General features: G+C 42.5%; 1 protein-coding gene across 1 annotated transcript in view; it reads left to right on the plus strand.

The window, feature by feature from the left end:
- Positions 1 to 23,951, plus strand: part of itgb5 (integrin, beta 5) — a 96,899-nt gene that overhangs the window by 31,156 nt on the left and 41,792 nt on the right. Inside the window, exon 9 of the mRNA XM_036974695.1 lies at positions 3,001 to 3,135. Coding sequence (XP_036830590.1) covers positions 3,001 to 3,135 — 135 coding nt within the window. The remainder of the gene's footprint in view (positions 1 to 3,000; positions 3,136 to 23,951) is intronic.

Here is a 23,951-nt window from a genome sequence, read left to right on the forward strand (position 1 = left end):
GAGTCTCTCAGCTGTCCTCTTCTGAAATGCATGTTGGTTGACAGTTGGCTGAACACGTTTTGAAACCAGGAAACAGACCGGTATACCCTGAACCTGTCATTTTTGTTTTCCATTGCAAAACTGTGAGGCCTACTGAACATGTCCTCTAGAGACCGGGGACAAGAGGAAGTGTTGAATTTTTATACTTTAGCATTGGAAATGGAGAACCTCATCCAGCCCCTCGATTTGCTGTGGTGATATGGAGACCCTCACCCGGCCCCTCTATTTGCTGTGGTGATATGGAGACCCTCACCCTGCCCCTCTATTTGCTGTGGTGATATGGAGACCCACACCCTGCCCCTCTATTTGCTGTGGTGGTCTGGGGTTTACTCTACTTCTGGCTCACACTACGGCACTATCTTTAACTCTGCACTAGCACTTTATGGTTACTGAAGAAGAAGCAGGTTTATGGCACAAATCCTGCCTGAGACACTGGTGCTGCTACTCCCCAGTCCCCTCCATGCAGGAAATAGATTCCATTCTTCCAGTTATTTGAAGGAAGGGTTTTTAAAGGGCCTGAAAAGGGTTCTAGAAGGGATTCTTGTGTATTTTAAACAAAATAAACGACTAGAGACTCATGTGCTAGGAGATTCACATCTTGTCCTCGTTTACAATTCACATTTATGGAAAGATCAACAAAAACACATCTTCAATTTATGGGTCATGATAAATGTATAATCTTCATTCTACCCAAGTTAAGCAGGGGCCTCAAATGGTCTTGAATTCTAATTTGACGTTAGTGTTTAATTGTCACAGAAGACACTCTCTCATAATCCATTCTCAAAGCATGGAATCATCCTGTCTTGTATTTTTGTGTTGTGGTCTGTTGACTAAAACCTGACCCTAGATCACTGAGTGAGTACTCTGACACTGTGGCTCTGGTTTGGCCATTTAGGGATCTTAAAGTCACAGTCTGTGATTTGAGAGTGGTTTGGCTATATTTCTCCAGCCCCATACCTCAGCTTACCAAACAAAGTGGCAGTCAGACTGTTGAAATGGCAGATTTAGCCTTCAATGCACTGCTGGAAAGCAGTTATATAATTCACTTTTGTTGACTAGTTGAGAGAAAACAACATTTTAAGGGAAGAACGAATCTTTCTCCATGTATTTTGAATATTTTAAAACCAAAGTATTTGCCTGTTTTTATTCAACTATCCTCAAAGATATTTTCCAATAAAGCAGTGGGTTTTTTTCTTCAGTCAAGCATTTTTTCCTTCCTGTGGTTGAGAGGAACTACAACTTGATTTTGCAGAGTAGACTCAACCCGTGTCCTTAACAACTGATAATTATGGTATTTAAAAATATATATATATTTTTTAAACCTTTATTTAATAGGCAAGTCAGTAAAGAACAAATTCTTATTTACAATGACGGCCTACTAGGGAACAGTGGGATTTTTATCTTGTCAACTCAGGGATTTAATCCAGCAACCTTTCGGTTACTGGCCCAACGCTCTAACCACTAGGCTACCTGACACCCTTATATACCAAGTAGCCTACATTCTGTTCACTTTACACAATGGGCAGATGGCACCACATTTTGGTTCCTATCATAATTGTATCTTTTTTGAGTATTGTGAAGTTTGAACACAAGCATTTGAGTTATTTCAACACATTTTGTTACCAGTTCATTGTGTTCTTTCTCCAGTACAGGCCAAAACAGGGCATAGATCAATCATGGGTATCTGTCAGTCGGGCATGATTCTGATTACCCCCTTCCACAGTTCTGTAGCTTTTATGCGCTGGAGTGAACACGCACATAAAGTACAGATAAGGCTGGCATGTAGCAGCAAAGGCACGCTATGAGACACACGCGCACGCGCTCCACATCCATCCATGCCAACCGAACCACTGTGGGTTGGGGGAAGTTTACAGAAGACAGAATGACCTGTATAAATCTTGCTTAACCAAGGCATTTTACGCTCTTTCCAACTATCTTTTTCTCTGTTTTCCACCCTGCCTGCTAACAGATTAAATAAGAGGCTCTAACTGGTTTCATTCTAAAATGCTGAGTTGTGGTGGTTCTGAGTGGATCCAGTGCCAGGGGTACTGGAAGCATTTAACATTCAAATAGTATGGAAACCACCAGGGAACCTCTGTGCCAGCTCTAATATACACACATACTTTAATGCTCATGTGATTTATTGATAGGAGTCTTTGATCAGACATGTTTGGATAGTTGACCAGTGGACCATCTGTCTTGTTTTCAAATAAATGACATATTTACTACTTTGACACAAATGTCAAAAGTACTTATTCATAAGTGTGTGTCTGTCTGTTTTTGTGTTCATGGCATATGTATCTGTGAGTTCATCCAATCTCTCTCTCTCTCTCTCTCTCTCTCTCTCTCTGTCTCTGTCTCTCTCTGTCTCTCTCTGTCTCTCTGTGTCTCTGTGTCTCTGTGTCTCTGTCTCTCTCTCTGTCTCTCTCTCTGTCTCTCTCTCTGTCTCTCTGTCTCTCTCTCTGTCTCTCTCTGTCTCTCTCTGTCTCTCTGTCTCTCTGTCTCTCTGTCTCTCTGTCTCTCTGTCTCTCTCTGTCTCTCTCTGTCTCTCTCTGTCTCTCTCTGTCTCTCTCTGTCTCTCTCTCTGTCTCTCTCTCTGTCTCTCTCTCTGTCTCTCTCTCTGTCTCTCTCTCTCTGTCTGTCTCTCTCTCTCTGTCTCTCTCTCTCTCTGTCTCTCTCTCTCTCTGTCTCTCTCTCTCTCTGTCTCTCTCTCTCTCTGTCTCTCTCTCTCTCTGTCTCTCTCTCTCTCTGTCTCTCTCTCTCTCTGTCTCTCTCTCTCTCTGTCTCTCTCTGTCTCTCTCTCTCTCTCTGTCTCTCTCTCTCTCTCTGTCTCTCTGTCTCTCTGTGTCTCTCTGTCTCTCTGTGTCTCTCTGTCTCTCTGTGTCTCTCTCTCTCTCTGTCTCTCTCTCTCTCTCTGTCTCTCTCTCTGTCTGTCTCTGTCTCTGTGTGTCCTCCCTCCAGAACATCCGGTCCAAAGTGGAGCTGACCGTGTGGGATCAACCTGAAGACCTCAGTCTGTCCTTCACGGCCACCTGTCAGGACGGACAGCCCCTACCAGGCCTCAGGAAGTGTGCCGACCTCAAGATCGGAGACACGGTGAGTCTCTCAGACCTCCTGGCTTCCTATGGATTTGCACTATCAGGCCAAGCTGGAAAGTCAAAATTGGCTATATCGTGAATATGTATATAAACGAAAATACGCTTTTTGGTTTATCAAAAGTTAGGGTTGATTATAAAAACAGATTTTTAGGACTTTGAGTTTGCAGCTTTACCTGATAGTGACCAAGTGAACCTTTCCCATCCTGCCTAATGTACAGGTGATCTGGCTGTCATGTCATGGACACCATGTGAATGATGCAACACAACTGTAACAGGATGTAATTCCAACCTGTGGACAGATGCATCATGGGGTATTTGCATTAAGGCTTAGTTAGCCCAGTGGCATGTCTCTCTGCAACACTGACAGGAATATCATGGATATCATCCACCCAGCCAGCGAATGACTGACTGAAGGAAGCAAGTTGTGACTTGGCAGCACAGTGTGACCTTTCAATCCTCTTAAGTTTGCCGTTCCTGTTTGATTAAATTAAACTGCAGTTGCCGGGAGACTAAAGGAGCGATATCGGCCATGTCTTAGACTCTGATTTTACCCTGCTTAATGTATTTGAAATGAGCAGACCATGACTGAAATAATGCAAACATATTCTTTCCCTTGGAAGAAACCAAACTGGGGGTGGCAAAAATGCTTCTGTCTGTTTTGGAAAAATATTAGTCATGGTGTCCATCCCTTCTCTGAGACTCCAGAATGTCCTGTCTCCAACCAACACGTACTCTGTCAACACACGGCTGTCTCGACAGATACTGGCCATTCTCAAGGCAAGGGTCATCCTTTTCCTGGGATAGCAGTGGGAGTTTGAACTGGCAGTGGGAGTTTGAACTTTTTCTTGGCTTCTGAACACTGCAATTGGATATCAGTTGTGCTTTCCAAATAGCCCTCCAAATAAGCTATTTTGGATGGCTTTGGATGAAGTAGTCTATGGGAGATGTGGCATCAGTAGCCTCCACAGAAAGCATTTTAGTGTGAGTAGACCTACATATAGGGGGGTGGGGGAAGAATATTTTAGCTGGCTTTTTAATTGTGTTCCAACATGTTCTTGCCATTTTAGATGGAATGCATTCTTCTCTTCCTTTGTTTCAGCTAACAAAACTCTAAAGGTCAGGTGACGTGGGATCACTGCACATCTTAATTGCTTTCAATTCTGCACTGTTCAAATCCTCAGGCCCCAATGAGGATTTGTACAGGATCTATTGAAATGCTCAGCAAGGGGCTACTTTGTACACTCCACCACGCAGAGATCCGACCCTGTGGAATTCTTCTTCCCAAAGCCCCAGTGTCTCCCTCACTGATTCCTTATTTGTCTTAATTGAATGTAGGAAATAAGGATGGTGTGTGGGGATGGAGGGTGAATGAATAATAGTAGTGAATGGGGGAATCACATCTCTGCCTGGCCAGGGTGATGGGTTTAACTCTGTCTTTTGTTCTGCAGCGGGGGTATTTTCTCTGCAGGCCTCTGAGTGCTAATCTGTCCTCCTAAAAAGGTGAGGAAAGAGGACGCGGGGAATAGAGGGAGGAGGAATTGGGAAAGTTCCCAGGTGTCGGTCACAGGGTCTCTGGCTGCAGCCTTGCTCTGAGGCCTGATGCTGCATGTCAATGTCCTCACTACAAAAGTTAGAGAAAGAAGAGTTGGTGAAACCAGAGGTGATTTAACGAACAAAGACGACATGGTGTCTTAGACCCAGTGTACAAACTAAAGCCCACATTCCTTTCACTGTGACACTCTCAAACCTTAGAGTACTAAATATTTCCCATACAGATGTAGGATCTTAATTTGATCAGTATAGTCCATAATGTTGCTTGATCAGTGTGTAGACTATTAACTGACCAAAATTAGGCTACATGAAATCAAATCACATTTTATTTGAATTCCAAATGGACAAACACCCCATAATCACAAAATTAATGTTTTTAGAAATGTTGGCAAATGTATTGAAATTGAAATACAGATATCTCATTTACATAAGTATTCACACCCCTGAGATAATACTTTGTAGAAGCACCTTTGGCAGCGATTACAGCTGTGAGTCTTTCTGGGTAAGTCTGTAAGAGCTTTCCACACCTGGATTGTGCAACATTTGCCAATGTATTCTTTTCAAACTTCTTCAAGCTCTAGGCCTTGCAGTAGATTTAAGTCAAAACTGTTACTCGGCCATTCGGTAACATTCACAGTATTCTTGGTAAGCTACTCCAGTGTAGATTTGGCCTTGTGTTTTTAGGTTATTGTCCTGCTGAAAGGTGAATTGATCTCCCAGTGTCTGGTGGAAAGCAGACTGAACCAGGTTTTCCTCTGGGATTTTTGCCTATTCTTAGCTCCATTCCATTCTTTTTTTTTATCCTGAGAAACTCCACAGTTCTTAACAATTACAAGCATACCCATAACATGATGCAGCACCACTAGGCTTGAAAATATGGAGAGTGGTACTCAGTAATGAGTTGTATTGGATTTGCCAAATGTAACACTTTTTAGTCAGGACACATTTTCTTTAGTATTACTTTAGTGCCTTGTTGCAAACACGATGCATATTTTTTTAATATTTTTATTCTGTACAAACTTCCTTTTTTTCACTCTGCCCTTTAGGTTAGTATTGTAGACTAACTACAATGTTGTTGATCCATCCTCTCCTACCACAGCCATTGAACTCTTTTTTTAAAGTCACCATTGGCCTCATGGTGAAATCAAATCAAATTTCACCTTAATATGAAAAGCTTACTTACAAGCCCTTAACCAACAATGCACCTCAAGAAATAATGAAGAAAATATTTACTAAATAAACTTAAAGTAAGAAATAAAATGAAAATGAACAATAACGTGGTTATATACATGGGGTACTGGTACTGAGTCAATGTGTGGGGGTACAAGTTAGTTGAGGTAATTTGTATATTTAGGTAGGGGTAAAGTGACTATGCATAGATAGTAAACGGTGAGTAGCAGTGGTATAAAAACAAAGGGGGGGGGGGGGGTCATGTAAGTAGTCCGGTTGGCCATTTCATTAATTGTTCAGCAGTCTTATGGCTTGGGGGTAGAAGCTGTTAATGAGCCTTTTGGTCCTTGAGTTGCTGCTCCGGTACCGCTTGCCATGTGGTAGCAGAGAGGACAGTCTATGACTTGGGTGATAATTTTTGGGGGGCCTTCCTTTGACACTGCCTAGTATATGGGTCCTGGATGGCAGGAAGCTTTCCCCGATATGCACTAGAGGTCGATCGATTAATTGGAATGGCCGATTTTAATTAGGGCTGATTTTCAAGTTTTCATAACAATCGGTAATTTCCGTTTTTGGACACCGTTCATGGCCGATTACATTGCACTCCACGAGGAGACTGTGTGGCAGGCTTGACTACCTGTTATGCGAGTGCAGCAAGGAGCCAAGGTGCTAGCTAGCATTAACTGTTCCTAGGCTGTCATTGAAAATAAGAATGTGTTCTTAACTGACTTGCCTAGTTAAATAAAGGTAAAAAATAAAAATGGAACTTATTTTATAAAAAACAATCAATCTTAACATAATCACTAGTTAACTACACATGGTTGATGGTATTACTAGTTTTTCTAGCTTGTCCTGCGTTGCATATAATCGATGCGGTGCCTGTTAATTTATCATTGAATCATAGCCTACTTCGCCAAATGGGTGATTTAACAAGTGTATTTGCGAAAAAAGCACTGTCATTGCACCAATGTGTACCTAACCATTAACATCAACGCCTTTCTTAAAATCAATACACAGAAGTATATATTTTTAAACGTGCATATTTAGTTAAAAGAAATTAATGTTAGCAGGCAATATTAAACTCTGGAAATTGTGTCACTTCTCTTGCGTTCATTGCACGCAAAGTCAGGGTATATGCAACCGTTTGGGCCGCCTGTCTCGTTGCAAACTAATTTGCCAGAATTATGACATAACATTGAAGGTTGTGCAATGTAACAGGAATATTTAGACTTATGGATGCCACCCGTTAGATAGAATACGGAACGGTTCCGTATTTCACTGAAAGAATAAACGTTTTATTTTCGAAATTATAGTTTCTGGATTTGACCATATTAATGACCTAAGGCTCGTATTGCTGTTTGTTGTTATATTATAATTAAGTCTATGATTTGATAGAGCAGTCTGACTGAGTGGTGGTAGGCAGCAGCAGGCTCGTAGGCATTCATTCAAACAGCACTTTTGTGCGTTTGCCAGCAGCAACGTTTCAAACGTCACACGCTCTGAGACTTGGAGTAGTTGTTCTCCTTGCTCTGCAAGGGCCGCGGCTTTTGTGGAGTGATGGGTAACGCTACTTCTAGGGTGGCTGTTGTCGATGTGTTCCTGGCTAGAGCCCAGGTAGGGGCGAGGAGAGGGACGGAAGCTATACTGTTACACTGGCAATACTAAAGTGCCTATAAGAGCATCCAATAGTCAATATGAAATACAAATGGTAGAGAGAGTCCTATAATAACCTCAACCTAAAACTTCTTACCTGGGAATATTCTCATGTTCTGAGCAAGGAACTTAAATGTTAGCTTTTTTACATGGCACATATTGCACTTTCACTTTCTTCTCCAACACTTTGTTTTTGCATTATTTAAACCAAATTTAACATGTTTCATTATTTATTTGAGACTAAATTGATTTGATTGAGTTATATTAAGTTAAAATAAGTGTTCATTCAGTATTGTTGTAATTGTCATTATTACAAATAAATAAATACAAAATATTAAATCGTCCGATTAATTGGTATCGGCTTTTTTTGGTCTTCCAATTATCGGTATTGGCATTGAAAAATCATCATCGGTCGACCTCTAATATGCACTACCCTCTATAAGTGCCTTACGGGCGGATGCCGAGCTGTTGCCATACCAGACGGTGCTCTCGATGGTGCAGCTGCAGAACCTTTTGAGGATCTGGGCACCCATGCCAAATATTTTCAGTCTCCTGAGGGGGAAAAGGTGCTGTCGTGCCCTCTTCGCAACTGTATTGGTCTGTTTGGACCATGATTGTTTGTTGGTGATGTGTTGTCTGCCAGGTCTCTGACCTCCCTATAGGCTCTCATGGTTGTGTGCCATGACCTCTTCATGCCTAATAGAGATCCAACTCTTTTAACCTCTCTCGGATATGTGGGACGGTAGAATCTCAGTTCCACAATAAATCTTTGATTTGTTTGATAATGTCCAAATAGTTTATTTTGTTCGCGCGTTTGGATTTGTTTACCAAAAGTGCTTTCAGGTCCAGCCGAACGTTGGACGAAAAGTTCAAAAGGTTATATTGTCAAACTAAGTATAGAATCAATCTTTAGGATGTTTTTATCATAAATGTTCAATAGAATTCCTATGTCTGTAGAAAAGCAATGGAACGAGAGCTAACTCTCTCGTGACCGTGCCTCAGAGCCTGTGGCACTCTGCCAGACACCTGGCTCAATCAGCTCTCATTCCCCCCTCCTTCACAGTAGACGCCTGAGACAACATTCTAAAGACTGTTGACATCTAGTGGAAGCCTTAGGAAGTGCAATATGACCCCATTTACACTGTATATTGGAATGGCAAAGAGTTATAAAACTACAAACCTCAGATTTCCCACTTCCTGGTTGGATTTTTCTCAGGTTATGTTACACTCACATACATCATTCAAACAGTTTTAGAAACTTTCAACTGTTTTCTATCCAATACTACTAATAATATGCATATATTAGCATCTGGGACAGATTTGCAGGCAGTTTACTCTGGGCACCTTATTCATCCAAGCTACTCAATACTGCCCCCCCTGTCACCAAGAAGTTAAATAATTATAGGCCCATCTCAAAGCTGTCACCCCTAGTGAAAATACTTGAAACCCTTGTGAATGAGCAGCTATTTACTAACTCTATTTTATCAATGTACCAATCGGGCTTCAGGAAGAAGCATATCACAATTACAGCAGCCATGAAGGTTTTAAATGATATCACTGAAGCCCTCGATAAAAAAAACTGCACTGTCTCACTTTTTATTGATCTCTCTAAGGCTTTTGATACAGTTGATCATGCTATACTAAGGCAGATATTGTCAGGTGTAGGTCTTTCAGAGCATGCAGTTGCATAGTTGGCTAATTATCTGCCTGATAGAACTCAGTGCACTCAATTTGATGGGCTTATGTCTGTTAAATTGTCTGTCTTTAATGGTGTGCCCCAAGGCTCTGTACTTGGTCCTCTCTTATTCACTATTTATATAAATGACAAAAATGTCCAAAATGCGCAACTTCATTTTTATGCTGATGATACTGTTGTGCCTCGTCTCTTACAAAAGCTTTCCAGAACTTGCAAACGGCTTTTTATACTGTTCAACATACCTTGTGTCAATTGAAGCTTATCCTCAATACTGACTAAGCTAATGGTGTTTTCTAAAGCAAGAAATAGACCTCTGAACCTTTCACCTATTACTACCCGTCAGGGCAAGGAGATTGAGGTTGTTACCTCATGTAAATATCTTGGAATTTTAATTGATGACGGCCTCTTTTAAATTGCATATTCAACAACCTACAAAAAAATTGAAGCTGAAATTGGGATTTTATTTTAGGAATAAGGCCTGTTTTCCTTTTGAAGCCAGAAGAAGGCTAGTATCAGCTACATTTATGCCTTTACTGGACTATGGGGATATTTTATATATGAATGCTTCCGCTCAGTGTTTGAGATCAATTGACACCCTTTACCATGGCACTTTGAGATTTATTTTAAACTATAAAATCCTTACGCACCACTGCACTTTGTATACCAGGGTTGGCTGGCCTTCTCTAGTCACCCACCCGTAGGCTCAGGCATACTTTTATTTACAAAGCCATTTTGGGTTTACTACCTTTTTATTTGGGCATTTTTATTGTTCAGAAATGTGGTGGGTACTCTCTTCTGTCACTGGACTTTATCCTGCTAACTGTTCCAAATGTCCGAACTGAATTTGGTAAAAGGGCTTTTATGTACTCTACGCCATCGTTTTGGAACGCCTTACAAAATACTTTTAAACTGGAAGGACTTGTCCCGATTGGTATTTTTAAATCACTGATGAATGATCCCTGACCTGACCTGTCAATGTTTTTAACCTTTTTGGGATAGGGGGCAGCATTTTCACTTTTGGATGAATAGCGTGCCCAGAGTGAACTGCCTCCTACTCTGTCCCAGATGCTTATATATGCATATTATTATTATTATTATTATTATTATTATTATTATTATTATTATTATTGGATAGAAAACACTGATGTTTTTGAGTATAACAGAACTCATATGGCAGGCGAAAACCTGAGAAAAATCCAACCAGGAAGTGGGATATCTGAGGTTTGTAGTTTTTCAACTCAACGCCTATTGAAGATACTGTGGGATATTGGTTATGTTGCACTTCCTACGGCTTCCACTAGATGTCAACCGTCTTTAGAAACTGGTTTGAGGATTCTACTATAAAGGAGGGGCTCATGAGACCTGTTTGGAACAAATCAGTCATTTATTGTCGAACTGGGAGTGCCTTCTGATGAAGATCATCAAAGGTAAGTGAATATTTATTGTGTTATTTCTAACTTCTGTTGACTCCAAAATGGCGGATATTTCTCTGACTGGATTGGGCTCTGAGCGCCGTTCTCAGATTGTGCTTTTTCCGTAAAGTTTTTGGGAAATTTGACACAGCGGTTGCATTAAGGAGAAGTCTATCTTTAATTCTGTGAATAACAGTTGTATCTTTTATCAATGTATATTATGAGTATTTCTGCAAAATCACCGGATGTTTTGGAATTAAAACATTACTGCACGTAACGCGCCAATGTAAACTGAGATTTTTGGATATAAATATGCACATTATCGAACAAAACATACATGTATTGTGTAACATGATGCCCTATGAGTGTCATCTGATCATCAAAGGTTAGTGATTAATTTTATCTATATTTCTGATTTTTGTGACTCCTATCTTTGGCTGGGAAACTCGCTGTGTTTTTTTGACTTGGCTATGACCTAACATAATCATATGTCGTGCTTTCGCTGTAAAGCATTTTTGAAATCTGACACGATGGGTAGATTAACAAGATGTTTCTTTCATTTGCTGTATTGGACCTGTGTATGTGTGAAAGTTACATATTCCTAAAACATATTTTTGAATTTCGTGCGCTGCCTTTTCAACGGAATGTTGTCGAGGGGTTCCGCTAGCGGAACGCCTGCGCTAGAAAGGTTAATTTGCTGTTTTTGATTTTGTTATGCTCTTGTGAATTCTAAGTTTTTTACTAGATTACTTGTAGTTTTTCATGTTTGTCTGTAATTTTTGTAGTGACTTGGTGCTGCCTATCTTGGCCAGGACACTCTTGAAAAATATATTTTAAATCTCAATGAGCCCTTCCTGGTTAACCTCTAGTGACGAGCAATCCCATACCCGGGAGCGTAATCATAGCCTCAAGCTCATTACCATAACGCAACGTGTCCTATTCAGGAAAATCGCAAATGAAATGAAATAAATATATTGAAACACAAGCTTAGCCTTTTGTTAACAACACTGTCATCTCAAATTTTCAAAATATGCTTTTCAACCAAAGCTACACAAGCATTTGTGTAAGACATGGGTGTCAAACTCTGGCCCGTGGGCCAAATTTGGCCCGCGGGGTAATTATATTTGGCCCGCGAGACAATACCAAATTACTACTAGAGCTGGCCCGCCGGTATTATACAGCGCATTCACCACTAATACTACGAATCCCATAATGCTCTGCTGTTTTCACGCCAATCAGGACAGGACCCAGAAACGCTCTCTCCTCTGTGACAGTAGTCATAGCAACATAGACGCTACAACTGTCAGCGAGCTAACCCTTCCCAAAAATGGCGAAAAGAAAGGCAGAAAACAGGAGCTTTCTGGACAAGTGGGAGGCAGAATATCTGTTTACATATGTAAAAGACAAACCTGTTTGTCTTGTTTGTGGAGTCAACGTGGCTGTAAGTAAGGAGTACAACATTAGACGACACTATGAAACGAAACACCATGACAAATACAAGGACCTGGACATGACTCAAAGGAGCCAGAAAGTAGAGGAGATGAAAAGAAGTTTGGTTTCACAACAGAATATGTTTAAAAAAGCCACATCACAAAGCGAGGCTGCTGTAAAGGCTAGTTATATAGTGGCAGCAGAGATCGCAAAAAAAGTGCATGATGAAGGTTTGTGACCTCGTATGCCCAGAGAAAAAACAAGCATTTTCAAACGTGAGTCTGAGCAGGAACACAGTAGCTGATCGCACATGTGATCTTGCCACCAATCTGTATGACCAGCTGATGGAAAAGGGAAAAGATTTTGTTGCGTTCTCCCTCGCTGTGGATGAGAGCTGCGACGCATCTGATACAGCTCAGCTGTCAGTCTTCATCCGTGGAGTGGACTCATCTGTGTGTTACGGAGGAGCTATTAGGATTCAAATCAATGCATGGCACAACCACAGGAAAGGAAATATTTGAGGAGGTTTCCAAATGTGTAACTGAAATAAAGCTGCCGTGGGATAAACTCGTTGGATTAACGACAGATGGTGCGCCAGCGATGTGCGGTAAAAAGAGTGGACTGGTGGGCATGGTTCGGGAGAAGATGCGGGAAGAGAACTGTGCAGGTGAGCTAACTGTTTACCACTGCATCATACATCAGGAAGCACTGTGTGCCAAAGCCCTAAAGATGGAACATGTTATGACCACAGTAACACAGGTAGTTAACTTTATAAGAGCCAAAGGTCTAAATCACCGCCAGTTTAAATCTTTTCTGGAGGAGTGTGGTTCGGAATACGCAGACGTGCCGTATCACACAGAGGTGAGAAGGCTAAGCAGAGGAAAAGTACTGAACAGATGTTTCGAGCTGCGTGAGGAAATATGTCAATTCCTGGAAACCAAAGGGAAGGATATAGCAGAGCTCCGGGAGCAAAAGTTCCTGTGTGAGCTGGCCTTTCTCTGTGACATCTCGAGCCATCTCGATGCGCTGAACCTGCAGCTTCAGGGGCGGGGGCGCATCATCACAGACATGTACGCTGCAGTGAGGGCCTTCAAAACTAAACTGTGCCTGTGGGAGAATCAGATGCTGCAAGGAAACCCTTGCCATTTTCCCTGCTGCAATCCATAAAAGCGCAGATCTCTACCGCCGTGTTCCCATGCGCACAGTTTGCTGAAAAACTCAGTGTTCTCGCCGCTGAGTTTAGCCGGCGATTTGCCGACTTCGATGCCCAGAAATGCAAGTTTGAACTGCTTAGTAATCCCTTCGCAGTTGATGTGGAAAATGCACCAACCAACATCCAAATGGAGCTGATTGAACTCCAGTGCAATGACACGCTGAAGTCAAAGTATGATGCTGTGGGCGCCGCACAGTTTCCACGGTTCATCCCTGACACAATGCCTCAGCTCCGCACCCAAGCTGCTCAGATGCTCTCCATGTTCGGCAGCACTTATCTATGCGAGCAACTTTTCTCCTCGATGAAGATGACCAAAACAACTCACAGGAGACGTCTGACTGATGAACATCTTCGCTCGATACTGAGGATTTCTTCAGCTCAGAGCTTGAGCCCAGACATTGATGAACTAGCATCCAAGAAGAGATGCCAGGTATCTGGCTTGGGCACATCAGATTAGACCAGTGTGCAATAATTAACGTTTTCTTTATGCACTTTTTCTTGCTACAAGGCATGGGCTTGAATGGTTGATTGATTTATTATCATTTTATTTGTAAAATTATTAGCCAGTGGAAAAAGTTTATTTTGGTATTTAAATCAGAAGGCTGCAAATAGAAAAGAGGCATACAATTTTTATTTAAATTGTATTTATTTAATAAATGAATGCCATTGATGTGTTTTTTCATTTGAAATTCGATTTTGCATGTCTCCACTATTAAATTATATATTGTATGGTAATAAGCGATGCTTGTTCCATATTCAATGTTAAAGCAAAACTTGTTTGGGTCCATATTAAAAGGTTAATTTGTTCAATGTTGGCCCGTGACTTTGTTCAGGTTTTACATTTTGGCCCACTGGGTATTTGAGTTTGACACCCCTGGTGTAAGAGTATTGATAGCCTAGCATAGCATTAAGCCTAGCATTCAGCAGGCAACATTTTCACAAAAACAAGAAAAGCATTCAAATAAAGTCATTTACCTTTGAAGAACTTCGGATGTTTTCAATGACGAGACTCTTAGTTAGATAGCAAATGTTCATTTTTTCCCAAAATATTATTTGTGTAGATGAAATCGCTCCGTTTTGTTCATCACGTTTGGCTAAGAAAAATACCGGAAAATGCAGTCACTTACAACGCCAAACTTTTTTCCAAATTCGCTCCATAATATCGACAGAAACATGGCAAACGTTGTTTAGAATCAATCCTCAAGGTGTTTTTCACATGTCTATTCGATAATCTATCAGTGGTGGCAGCTGGCTTCTCATCAGAAACAAACGGAAAAATACTGCAGCTGGAGATTAAGCAATAATTGCAACGGAGGACACCAAGCGACCACCTGGTAGATGACCATAAGAGACTACAATCTTCTAATGATATGCCTACAAATACGTCACAATGCTGTAGACACCTTGGGGAAAACGTAAGCTGACTCCTAGCTCCTTCACAGCCATATAAGGAGTCATTGCCATGAGGCGGTTTCAAAAAATGCGGCACTTCCTGATTGTATTTTTATCTGGGTTTCGCCTGTAACATCAGTTCTGTGGCACGCACAGACAATATCTTTGCAGTTTTGGAAACGTCAGTGTTTTCTTTCTAAAGCTGTCAATTATATGCATAGTCGAGCATCTTTTCGTGACAAAATATCTTGTTTAAAACGAACGTTTTTCATCCAAAAATTAAAAGAGCGCCCCCTATATCGAAGAAGTAAAAAATTGTTTTTAAATAAAATAACGTGAGTGCTACAGGGTGGTAGTCATTTAGGTAGGTTACCTTCGCATTCTTGGGCACAGGGACTATGGTGGTCTGCTTGAAACATGTAGGTATTACAGCCTTGGTCAGGGAGAGGTTGAAAATGTCAGTGAAGACACTTGCCAGTTGCTTCGCGCATGCTTTGAGTACACGTCCTGGTAATCCGTCTGGCCCCCCGGCCTTGTGACTGTTGACCTGTTTTTAAAGGTCTTGCTCACATCAGCTATGAAGAGCATGATCACACAGTCGTCCGGAACAGCTGGTGCTCTCATGCATGCTTCAGTGTTGCTTGCCTCGAAGCAAGCATAAAAGGGATTTAGCTCGTCTTGTAGGCTTAGGTCACTGGGCAGCTCGCGGCTGGGTTTCCCTTTAGTCTGTAATAGTTTGCAAGCCCTGCCACATCCGACAAGCGTCAGAACCGGTGTAGTAGGATTCAATCTTAGTCCTGTATTGACGCTTTGCCTGTTTGATGGTTTGTCTAAGGGAATAGCTGGATTATTTATAAGCGTCCGGAGTAGTGTCCCACTCCTTGAAAGCGGCAGCTCTAGCCTTTTTAGCTCCGTGTGGATGTTGCCTGTAATCCATGGCTTCTGATTGGGATATATACGTACTGTCACTGTGAGGGATGACGTTGTCGATGCACTTACTGATGAAGCCGGTGACTGAGGTGGTATACTCCTCAATGCCATTTGATGAGTCCCGGAACATATGTGCTTGCAAAACAGTCCTGTAGCGTCATCTGAGCGGTTTCCTTCCTCCCCGGCAAATGAGGTAGGAAGTGCGCCTGTGTCTTTGTAGTGAATGGGTGTATTGATACACCATCCAAAGTGTAATTTAATAACTTCACATGGCTCAGAGATATTCAATGTCTTGTCTACTGATAGGTGTACTTTTTTGTGAGGCGTTGGAAAACCTCCCTGGTCTTTGGTTGATTCTGTGTTTGAAATTCACTGCTCGACTGAGGGACCTTAAAATTATCTGTATGTGTGAGGTACAGAGATGAGGTAATCATAAAGTTACGTTAAACACTATTACTGCACACCGAGTGAGTCCATGCAACTTATGTGTCTTTTTAAGCAACTGTTTTATCCTGAAATGAATTAGGCTTGCCATAACAAAGTGGTTGAATACTTGACTCAAGACAGACTTTGGTGATTAATCTGCTGCTCTCTCCGTTCCACTCCTCCATTCCATCCCTCTCTCACAATCACAGCAATAATGTCCTGGGATTTGGTTCCCTGCCTTTTTACTCCAGCAGCTTTATCTCATGGTTGCTAGTTTCCCTAATGAGCCACATGGTTAAAGGAGATGGGTTCCTCGTGACTCACTCCCCTAAATCTCATTACCTCGTTAGGAAGAGCACTGCTGTAGTGGAAGAGGCAAATGGCAGACAAGCAGGTCTTCCAAGTGTTATGTGGGCCCTTCCTTCCTGTGGACTCTGATTGGAGGCTTATCTATTACTCAGCAGGAACATACCACAACTCTGTGTTCATGTCCTGTTCTTCTGCAGTGCTGTGCTTGTGGATGACAATAGCTTTGTTATGGATGTTTTTTATTTATTTTTGACTTGTGTTTCTGTATTACCTACAGACATTCATCACTTACTAACTAGATCAATGGTTTGGGTTGGACAGATGACGCAGTTTGATGTCATGAGTGTTTACTCCACACACAGCCACACCCTCATATTGCCTCATATTGTACAGCGTTTCATATTAGTCAGCGGCTCACCCAGTAGGGTCTGTGGTACTATGACCTCTTCACCACTAAGCCTGTTGATGTTCACTTCTCATTGAAAGAGGAAGGGAAGATGGAAGACACTGATGGCCTAAGAGACCTATAGAGAGAGAGCAAAAGGTCCTGCATTCTGAGTGACAGGCCAATGCTCTTTTTCTCTCCTGAAGACTCAGATCGTTGCGTGCAGAGCTGCTGCCAACATCAACACGGCCCAAGCATCTGAGTGTTTGCCTTTGGGGCTGCAGTCCAGAGGGCTATGGCCTTCAGTCTTGGGAGCTAAACTTCAAAGCACAGCATGTGCCCCCTCACATCCCTGCCTCTCCACCTCCAATGACCCCTCCGGGCTCAACACTGCCAAAGGGCACATAGGCTACCTGTAGACGTGTGTGTGTGTGTGCGCGCTTCTTCACTCATCTAGAACCACTGGGAGAAGGAGAATGATGTGGAAGAGTGAACCTTATCAGACCTACGTCATGGAAGGACATCCTTCCTGAAATACCCCTACAGCTGCCTCAGATTAGCTTTTCTCTTCGCTAAAATATTTTTGTGGTTGAAAGTATCCATGCTCTCATCCAGAGCTGTGTTATGTATTGAAAAGTTAACCACATTTCATATGTATTCTAATTGACGTTATTGAAGTCGGTCCTTGTGTTTTCTTTGGACAGAATTATTCAGTTTTAAAGATGTTTTGCCTCAGAGCCTTTTCCAATGTGCCAAAGGTTATATGGAAGGTGATGATGTATCAACTGACATATATACTGTACATTGCAGTTTTGTAGATTCATGGTAGTATCAGTTTAAATGGAGGATTTCACCTAAAGTGAAATCTAAAGTGAGTGAAACCACAAAGAATAACACACTGCCTCATCTACGGCACGTACACACACTAGAGATGGTTGCTGTGGCAGTAAGCTACAGAGAAGGAAACAGTAATGTGCTGCAAATCTAATGTTATTTGTCACATGCTTTGTAAACAACAGATGTAGATTAACATGCTTACTTCCGGGACATGCTTACTTCCGGGTCTTTTTACAACAATGCAGAGTTAAAGATAAATAGAATTGGTGACACGAGGAATAAATACAGTGAATAACAATAACCAGTAAAAAAATAACATGGATCGAGGTTAGTGATCGCGCTTCTGGGGCCGATTTGAACCAGTTGGTTGTAACTATATGTTCGATATGCTCTACGTGGACGTAAAGATTATACCTGTAGCATCACCTGGGCGTGAGCCCTTCTATGAGCTATGCCTGGGCGTGAGCCCTTCTATGAGCTATGCCTGGGCGTAGACTCTACAACTGGTCGGGAGACGGGACTATGCTATACTTTTCTGTACATACCATGAAGGAACGATCTATATTTTCTAAAGGATGTGAGTCTCATGTTCATATTTCACAACCTCCGGGCTTTTCGAGTTGCCTATGCGCGAGTCAATAGCAAAATAATACACTTGATTCATGCTACATTACAGCATGCTAAATGTGTCTGATCAGATATTAGAAAACTAATAGATGAGCTGCCACCTCCACTTTTATTATAGCTCATATCTAATTTACATAAGTATTCACACCCCTGAGTCAATACATGTCAGAATCACCTTTGGCAGTGATTTCAGCTGAGTCTTTCTGGGTAAGTCTTTAAGAGCTTTGCACACCTGGGTTGTACAATATTTGCCCATTATTCTTAAAAAATTCTTCAAGATGTGTTCAAATTGGTTGATCATTGCTAGACATCCATTTTCAGGTCTTGCCATAGATTTTCAAGTAGATTTAAGTCAAAACTGGAACTCGGCCACTCAGGAATATTCACTGGATTCTTGGTAAGTGTAACAGTATTGCTTCCGTCCCTCTCCTCACCTCGAACCAGGGACCCTCTGCACACAACAGTCACCCTCGAAGCATCGTTACCCATTGCGCCACAACTACTTCAAGGTCTCAGAGCAAGTGATGTCACCAATTGAAACGCTATTAGCGCGCACCGCCGCTAACTAGCTAGCCATTTCACTGTTACAAAAGCAACTCCAGTGTAGTTTTAGCCTTATTTTAGGTTATTGTCCTGCTGAAAGGAGAATTGTTCTGAACCAGGTTTTCCTCTAGGATTTTGCCTGTGCTTAGCTCCATTCAATGTATTTTTTTTATCCTGAAAAGCTCCCCGGTTCTTGACAATTACAAGCATACCCATAACATGATGCAGACACCACTAAGCTTGAAAATATGGGGATTGGGACTCCGTAATATGTTTGGGGTAAATCCAATGCAACACACTTTGTATTCAGGACAAAAAAAGTTAATGGCTTAAATAAAGAACATTTAAAAAAAAAAGTTATTTTTTTTATTATTTTATCATATCAAATCAAATGTATTTATATAGCCCCTCGTACATCAGCTGATATCTCAAAGTGCTGTACAGAAACCCAGCCTAAAACCCCAAACAGCAAGCAATGCAGGTGTAGAAGCACGGTGGCTAGGAAAAACTCCCTAGAAAGGCCAAAACCTAGAGAGAAACCTGGCTGTGCCAGGTGGAGATTATAACAGAACATGGCCAAGATGTTCAAATGTTCAGAAATGACCAGCATGGTCAAATAATAATAATCACAGGCAGAACAGTTGAAACTGGAGCAGCAGCACAGCCAGGTGGACTGGGGACAGCAAGGAGTCATCATGTCAGGTAGTCCTGAGGCATGGTCCTAGGGCTCAGGTCCTCCTCCAAGAGAGAGAGAATTAGAGAGGGCATACTTAAATTCACACAGGACACCGGATAGGACAGGAGAAGTACTCCAGATATAACAAACTGACCCCCGACACATAAACCAACACATACTGCAGCATAAATACTGGAGGCTGAGACAGGAGGGGTCAGGAGACACCCCCGGACAGGGCCAAACAGGAAGGATATAACCCCACCCACTTTGCCAAAGCACAGCCCCCATACCACTAGAGGGATATCTTCAACCACCAATTTACCATCCTGAGACAAGGCAGTATAGCCCACAAAGATCTCCGCCACGGCACAACCCAAGGGGGGGGCGCCAACCCAGACAGGAAGATCACATCAGTGACTCAACCCACTCAAGTGACGCACCCGTCCTAGGGACGGTATGAAAGAGCCCTAGTAAAGCCAGTGACTCAGCCCCTGTAATAGGGTTAGAGGCAGAGAATCCCAGTGGAAAGAGGGGAACCGGCCAGGCAGAGACAGCAAGGGCGGTTCGTTGCTCCAGAGCCTTTTCGTTCACCTTCACACTCCTGGGCCAGACTACACTCAATCATACCCCCTTTTTCTCCCCAATTTCGTGGTATCCAATTGTTAGTAATTACTATCTTGTCTCATCGCTCCTCCGAAACACAACTCAACCAAGCTGCACTGCTTCTTAACATGGTGCACATCTAACCCGGAAGCCAGCTGCACTAATGTGTCGGAGGAAACACCGTGCACCTGGCAACCTTGGTTAGCGTGCACTGCGCCCGGCCCGCCACAGGAGTCGCTGGTGCGTGATGAGACAAGGATATCCCTACCGGCCAAACCCTCCCTAACCTGGACGTCGCTAGGCCAATTGTGCGTCACCCCACGGACCTCCCGGTCGCGGCCAGCTGCTACAGAGCCTGGCCGCGAACCGAGAGTCTCTGGTGGCACAGCTAGCGCTGCGATGCAGTGTCCTAGAACACTGCGCCACCGGGAGGCTCCCAAAACATGTTTTTTGTTAACTAGGCATGTCAGTTAAGAACAAATTCTTATTTACAATGACGTCCTACCCTGGTCAAACACGGATGACGCTGGGCCAATTGTGCAACGTCCTATGGGACTCCCAATCACGGCCGGATGTGATTCAAACCAGGGAATGTAGTGTCGCCTCTTGCACTGAGATGCAGTGCCTTAGACTGCTGTGCCACTCGAGAGCCCCATGCCTTGTTGCAAACAGGATGCATGTTTTGCAATATTTTAATTCTGTACAGGCTTCCTTCTTTTCACTCTGTCAATTAGGTTACTAACAACAATGTTGATCCAGCCTCAGTTTTCGCCTATCACAGCCATTAAACTGTAACTGTCTTAAAGTCAGCGGTTTCCTTCCTCTCCGGCAACTGTCTGCTTTTTTTTATTTTATTTTTTTAAACCCATCTACCAATAGGTGCCCTTCTTTGCGAGGTTTTGAAATTCACTGCTGAACTGAGGGACCTTACAGATACTTGTATGTGTGAGGTAAAAAGATGAGGTAGTCATAAAAAAATAATGTTAAGCACTATTATTGCACAGAGAGTGAGTCCATGCAACGTATTATGTGACTTGTTAAGAACATTTGTGCTCCTGAACTTATTTAGGCTTGCCATAACAAAGGGGTTGAATACTTATTGACTCAAGACATTTCGGATGTTTTATTTATATTCATTTGTAAAAATGTATTTTAAAAACACTACCCCATAATGTGGAGGTGTGTGTGTTTAGGCCAGTGACAAAACATCTCAATTGAGCCCATTTTAAATTCAGGCTGTAACACAACAAAATGTGGAACAAGTCCAGGTGTGAAAACTTTCTGAAGGCACTATAGCCTAGGCTACTATGCGAGTGAGGAGAAGAATAAGCCACTTGTTAATACTAGGCTACCTTAGACTACATAACATGCTAGCAAAATGTTCTGATAATGCTGTTAGATGAGCAAACTAGACTAAAGATTATCATTATGAACACTGACCTCAATTTGGCTAACATTTTCCCAGCCTAAATGTAATCAAATATCCAAACGGAGGTTCCTGGAAAACAAAAATCTGGACGATTGATTTATGAAGACTATTCCCCACGCTTGTCTAAAAACAGCGCGATAATGTTGTCCCAATGATAAGGGGCTGAAATTATAGTTGACCACACGGCTATTGCTTTAAAGTATTGAAAACAGTTCGATGACTTTGGGAGTTTCAGTAAGCAACAATATAATAAATGCCTTCAATAGCATTAGCCTACTTTATCCAATAACTTTGTCATTCAGTGATATTCATTCCACAGTAATTATTGATTGATTCATCAAAGTATGGTTAAGAGAACAACATGCATGCATAGTGGTGGGCTTTGAAATGATGGGACATGCCTGGCAAAGTTTAAAACTGCCACGAGAACAGTGACAGCCTAGTAATGGGTGCTGCCTAGCAGCCACCATTTTGAAGCATCAAATCTCATGTATTGCTTAATCATTGCTTACACTGGATTTAGCTACGACTAGTCTTTTTGGTTGGTGCAGCAGGTGTAAATTCTGATCCCAAAGTCGAACGTAGATACACCTGACCTAGCATTTTAAGACTTTTTATTTTTTTATCAAATGTATTTATATAGCCCTTCTTACATCAGCTGATATCTCAAAGTGCTGTACAGAAACCCAGCCTAAAACCCCAAACAGCAAGCGATGCAGGTGTAGAAGCACAGTGGCTAGGAAAAACTCCCTAGAAAGGCCTAAACCTAGGAAGAAACCTAGAGAGGAATCAGGCTACTATGAGGGGTGGCCAGTCTTCTGGCTGTACCAGGTGGAGATTATAACAGAACATGGCCAAGATGTTCAAATGTTCATAACTGACCAGCATGGTCAAATAATAATCACAGTAGTTGTCGAGGGTGCAGCAAGTCAGCACCTCAGGAGTAAATGTCAGTTGGCTTTTCATAGCTGATAATTAGGAGCATCTCTACCGCTCCTGCGGTCTCTGGAGAGTTGAAAACAGCAGGTCTGGGACAGTTAGCACGTCCGGTGAACAGGTCAGGGTTCCATAGCCGCAGGCAGAACAGCAGCAGCACGGCCAGGTGGACTGGGGACAGCAAGGAGTCATCCAGGTAGTCCTGAGGCATGGTCCAAGGGCTCAGGTCCTCCGAGAGAGAGAATTAAAGAGAGCATACTTAAATTCACACAGGACACCAGATAAGACAGGAGAAGTACTCCAGAAATAACAAACTGACCCTAGCCCCCCGACACAAACTACTGCAGCATAAATACTGGAGGCTGGGTCAGGAGACACTGTGGACCCATCCGATGATACCCCCGGACAAGGCCAAACAGGAATGATATAAAAATGACCCACTTTGCCAAAGCACAGCCCCCACACCACCAACTTACCATCCTGAGACAAGGCCGAGTATAGCCCACAAAGATCTCCGCAACGGCACAAACAAAGGGGGGAACCAACCCAGACAGGCAGATCACGTCAGTGACTCAACCCACTCAAGTGACGCACCTCTCCTAGGCACGGCATGAAAGAGCACCAGTAAGCCAGTGACTCAGCCCCTGTAATAAGGTTAGAGGCAGAGAATCCCAGTTGAGAGAGGGGAAACGGCCAGGCAGAGACAGCAAGGGCGGTTCGTTGCTCCAGAGCCTTTCCGTTCACCTTCACACTCCTGGGCCAGACTACACTCAATCATATGACCCACTGAAGAGATGAGTCTTCAGTAAAGACTTAAAAGGTTGAGACCGAGTTTGCGTCTCTCACATGGGTAGGCAGACCGTTCCATAACAATTGAGTTCTATAGGAGAAAGCCCTGCCTCCAGCTGTTTGCTTAGAAATTCTAGGGACAATTAGGAGGCCTGCGTCTTGTGACCGTAGCGTACGTGTAGGTATGCACGGCAGGACCATATCAGAAAGATAGGTAGGAGCAAGCCCATGTAATGCTTTGTAGGTTAGCAGTAAAACGTTGATCAGCCCTTGCCTTAACAGGAAGCCAGTGTAGGGAGGTTAGCACTGGAGTAATATGATAAAAATGAAGTTTATTTAGTGCTTTATCCTGGTAGCCGGAAAGTAAAGCATTGCAATAGTTGAACCTAGAAGTAACAAAAGCATGGATTCATTTTCATTTTTGGACAGAAAGTTTCTGATTTTTGCAATGCTACGTAGATGGAAAAAAGCTGTCCTTGAAACAGTCTTGATATGTTTGTCAAAAGAGAGATCAGGGTCCAGAGTAACGCCGAGGTCCTTCAGTTTTATTTGAGATGACTGTACAACCATCAAGATTAATTGTCACCCAACTGGTGTGTCTGGCCCCTGGTGTCCAAAAGCTATTTTCATTCATAACAAATGATGGTGGAGACGGTGTAAAACATATTTTTCAGTGTAAAAAAAAAACATATTTGAGAATTATTCCGGAGTCCGTAAAACATCCGCTATCCAATGCAGCACCATCTTCCAATCAACGTAACTGATGAGACAGGCCAATCTAAAGGGAGGGTGGAGTTTCTGTCTTG

This window comes from Oncorhynchus mykiss, chromosome 3 (genome assembly GCF_013265735.2).
Source record: "Oncorhynchus mykiss isolate Arlee chromosome 3, USDA_OmykA_1.1, whole genome shotgun sequence".
In the NCBI taxonomy this organism is placed as follows: domain Eukaryota; kingdom Metazoa; phylum Chordata; class Actinopteri; order Salmoniformes; family Salmonidae; genus Oncorhynchus; species Oncorhynchus mykiss.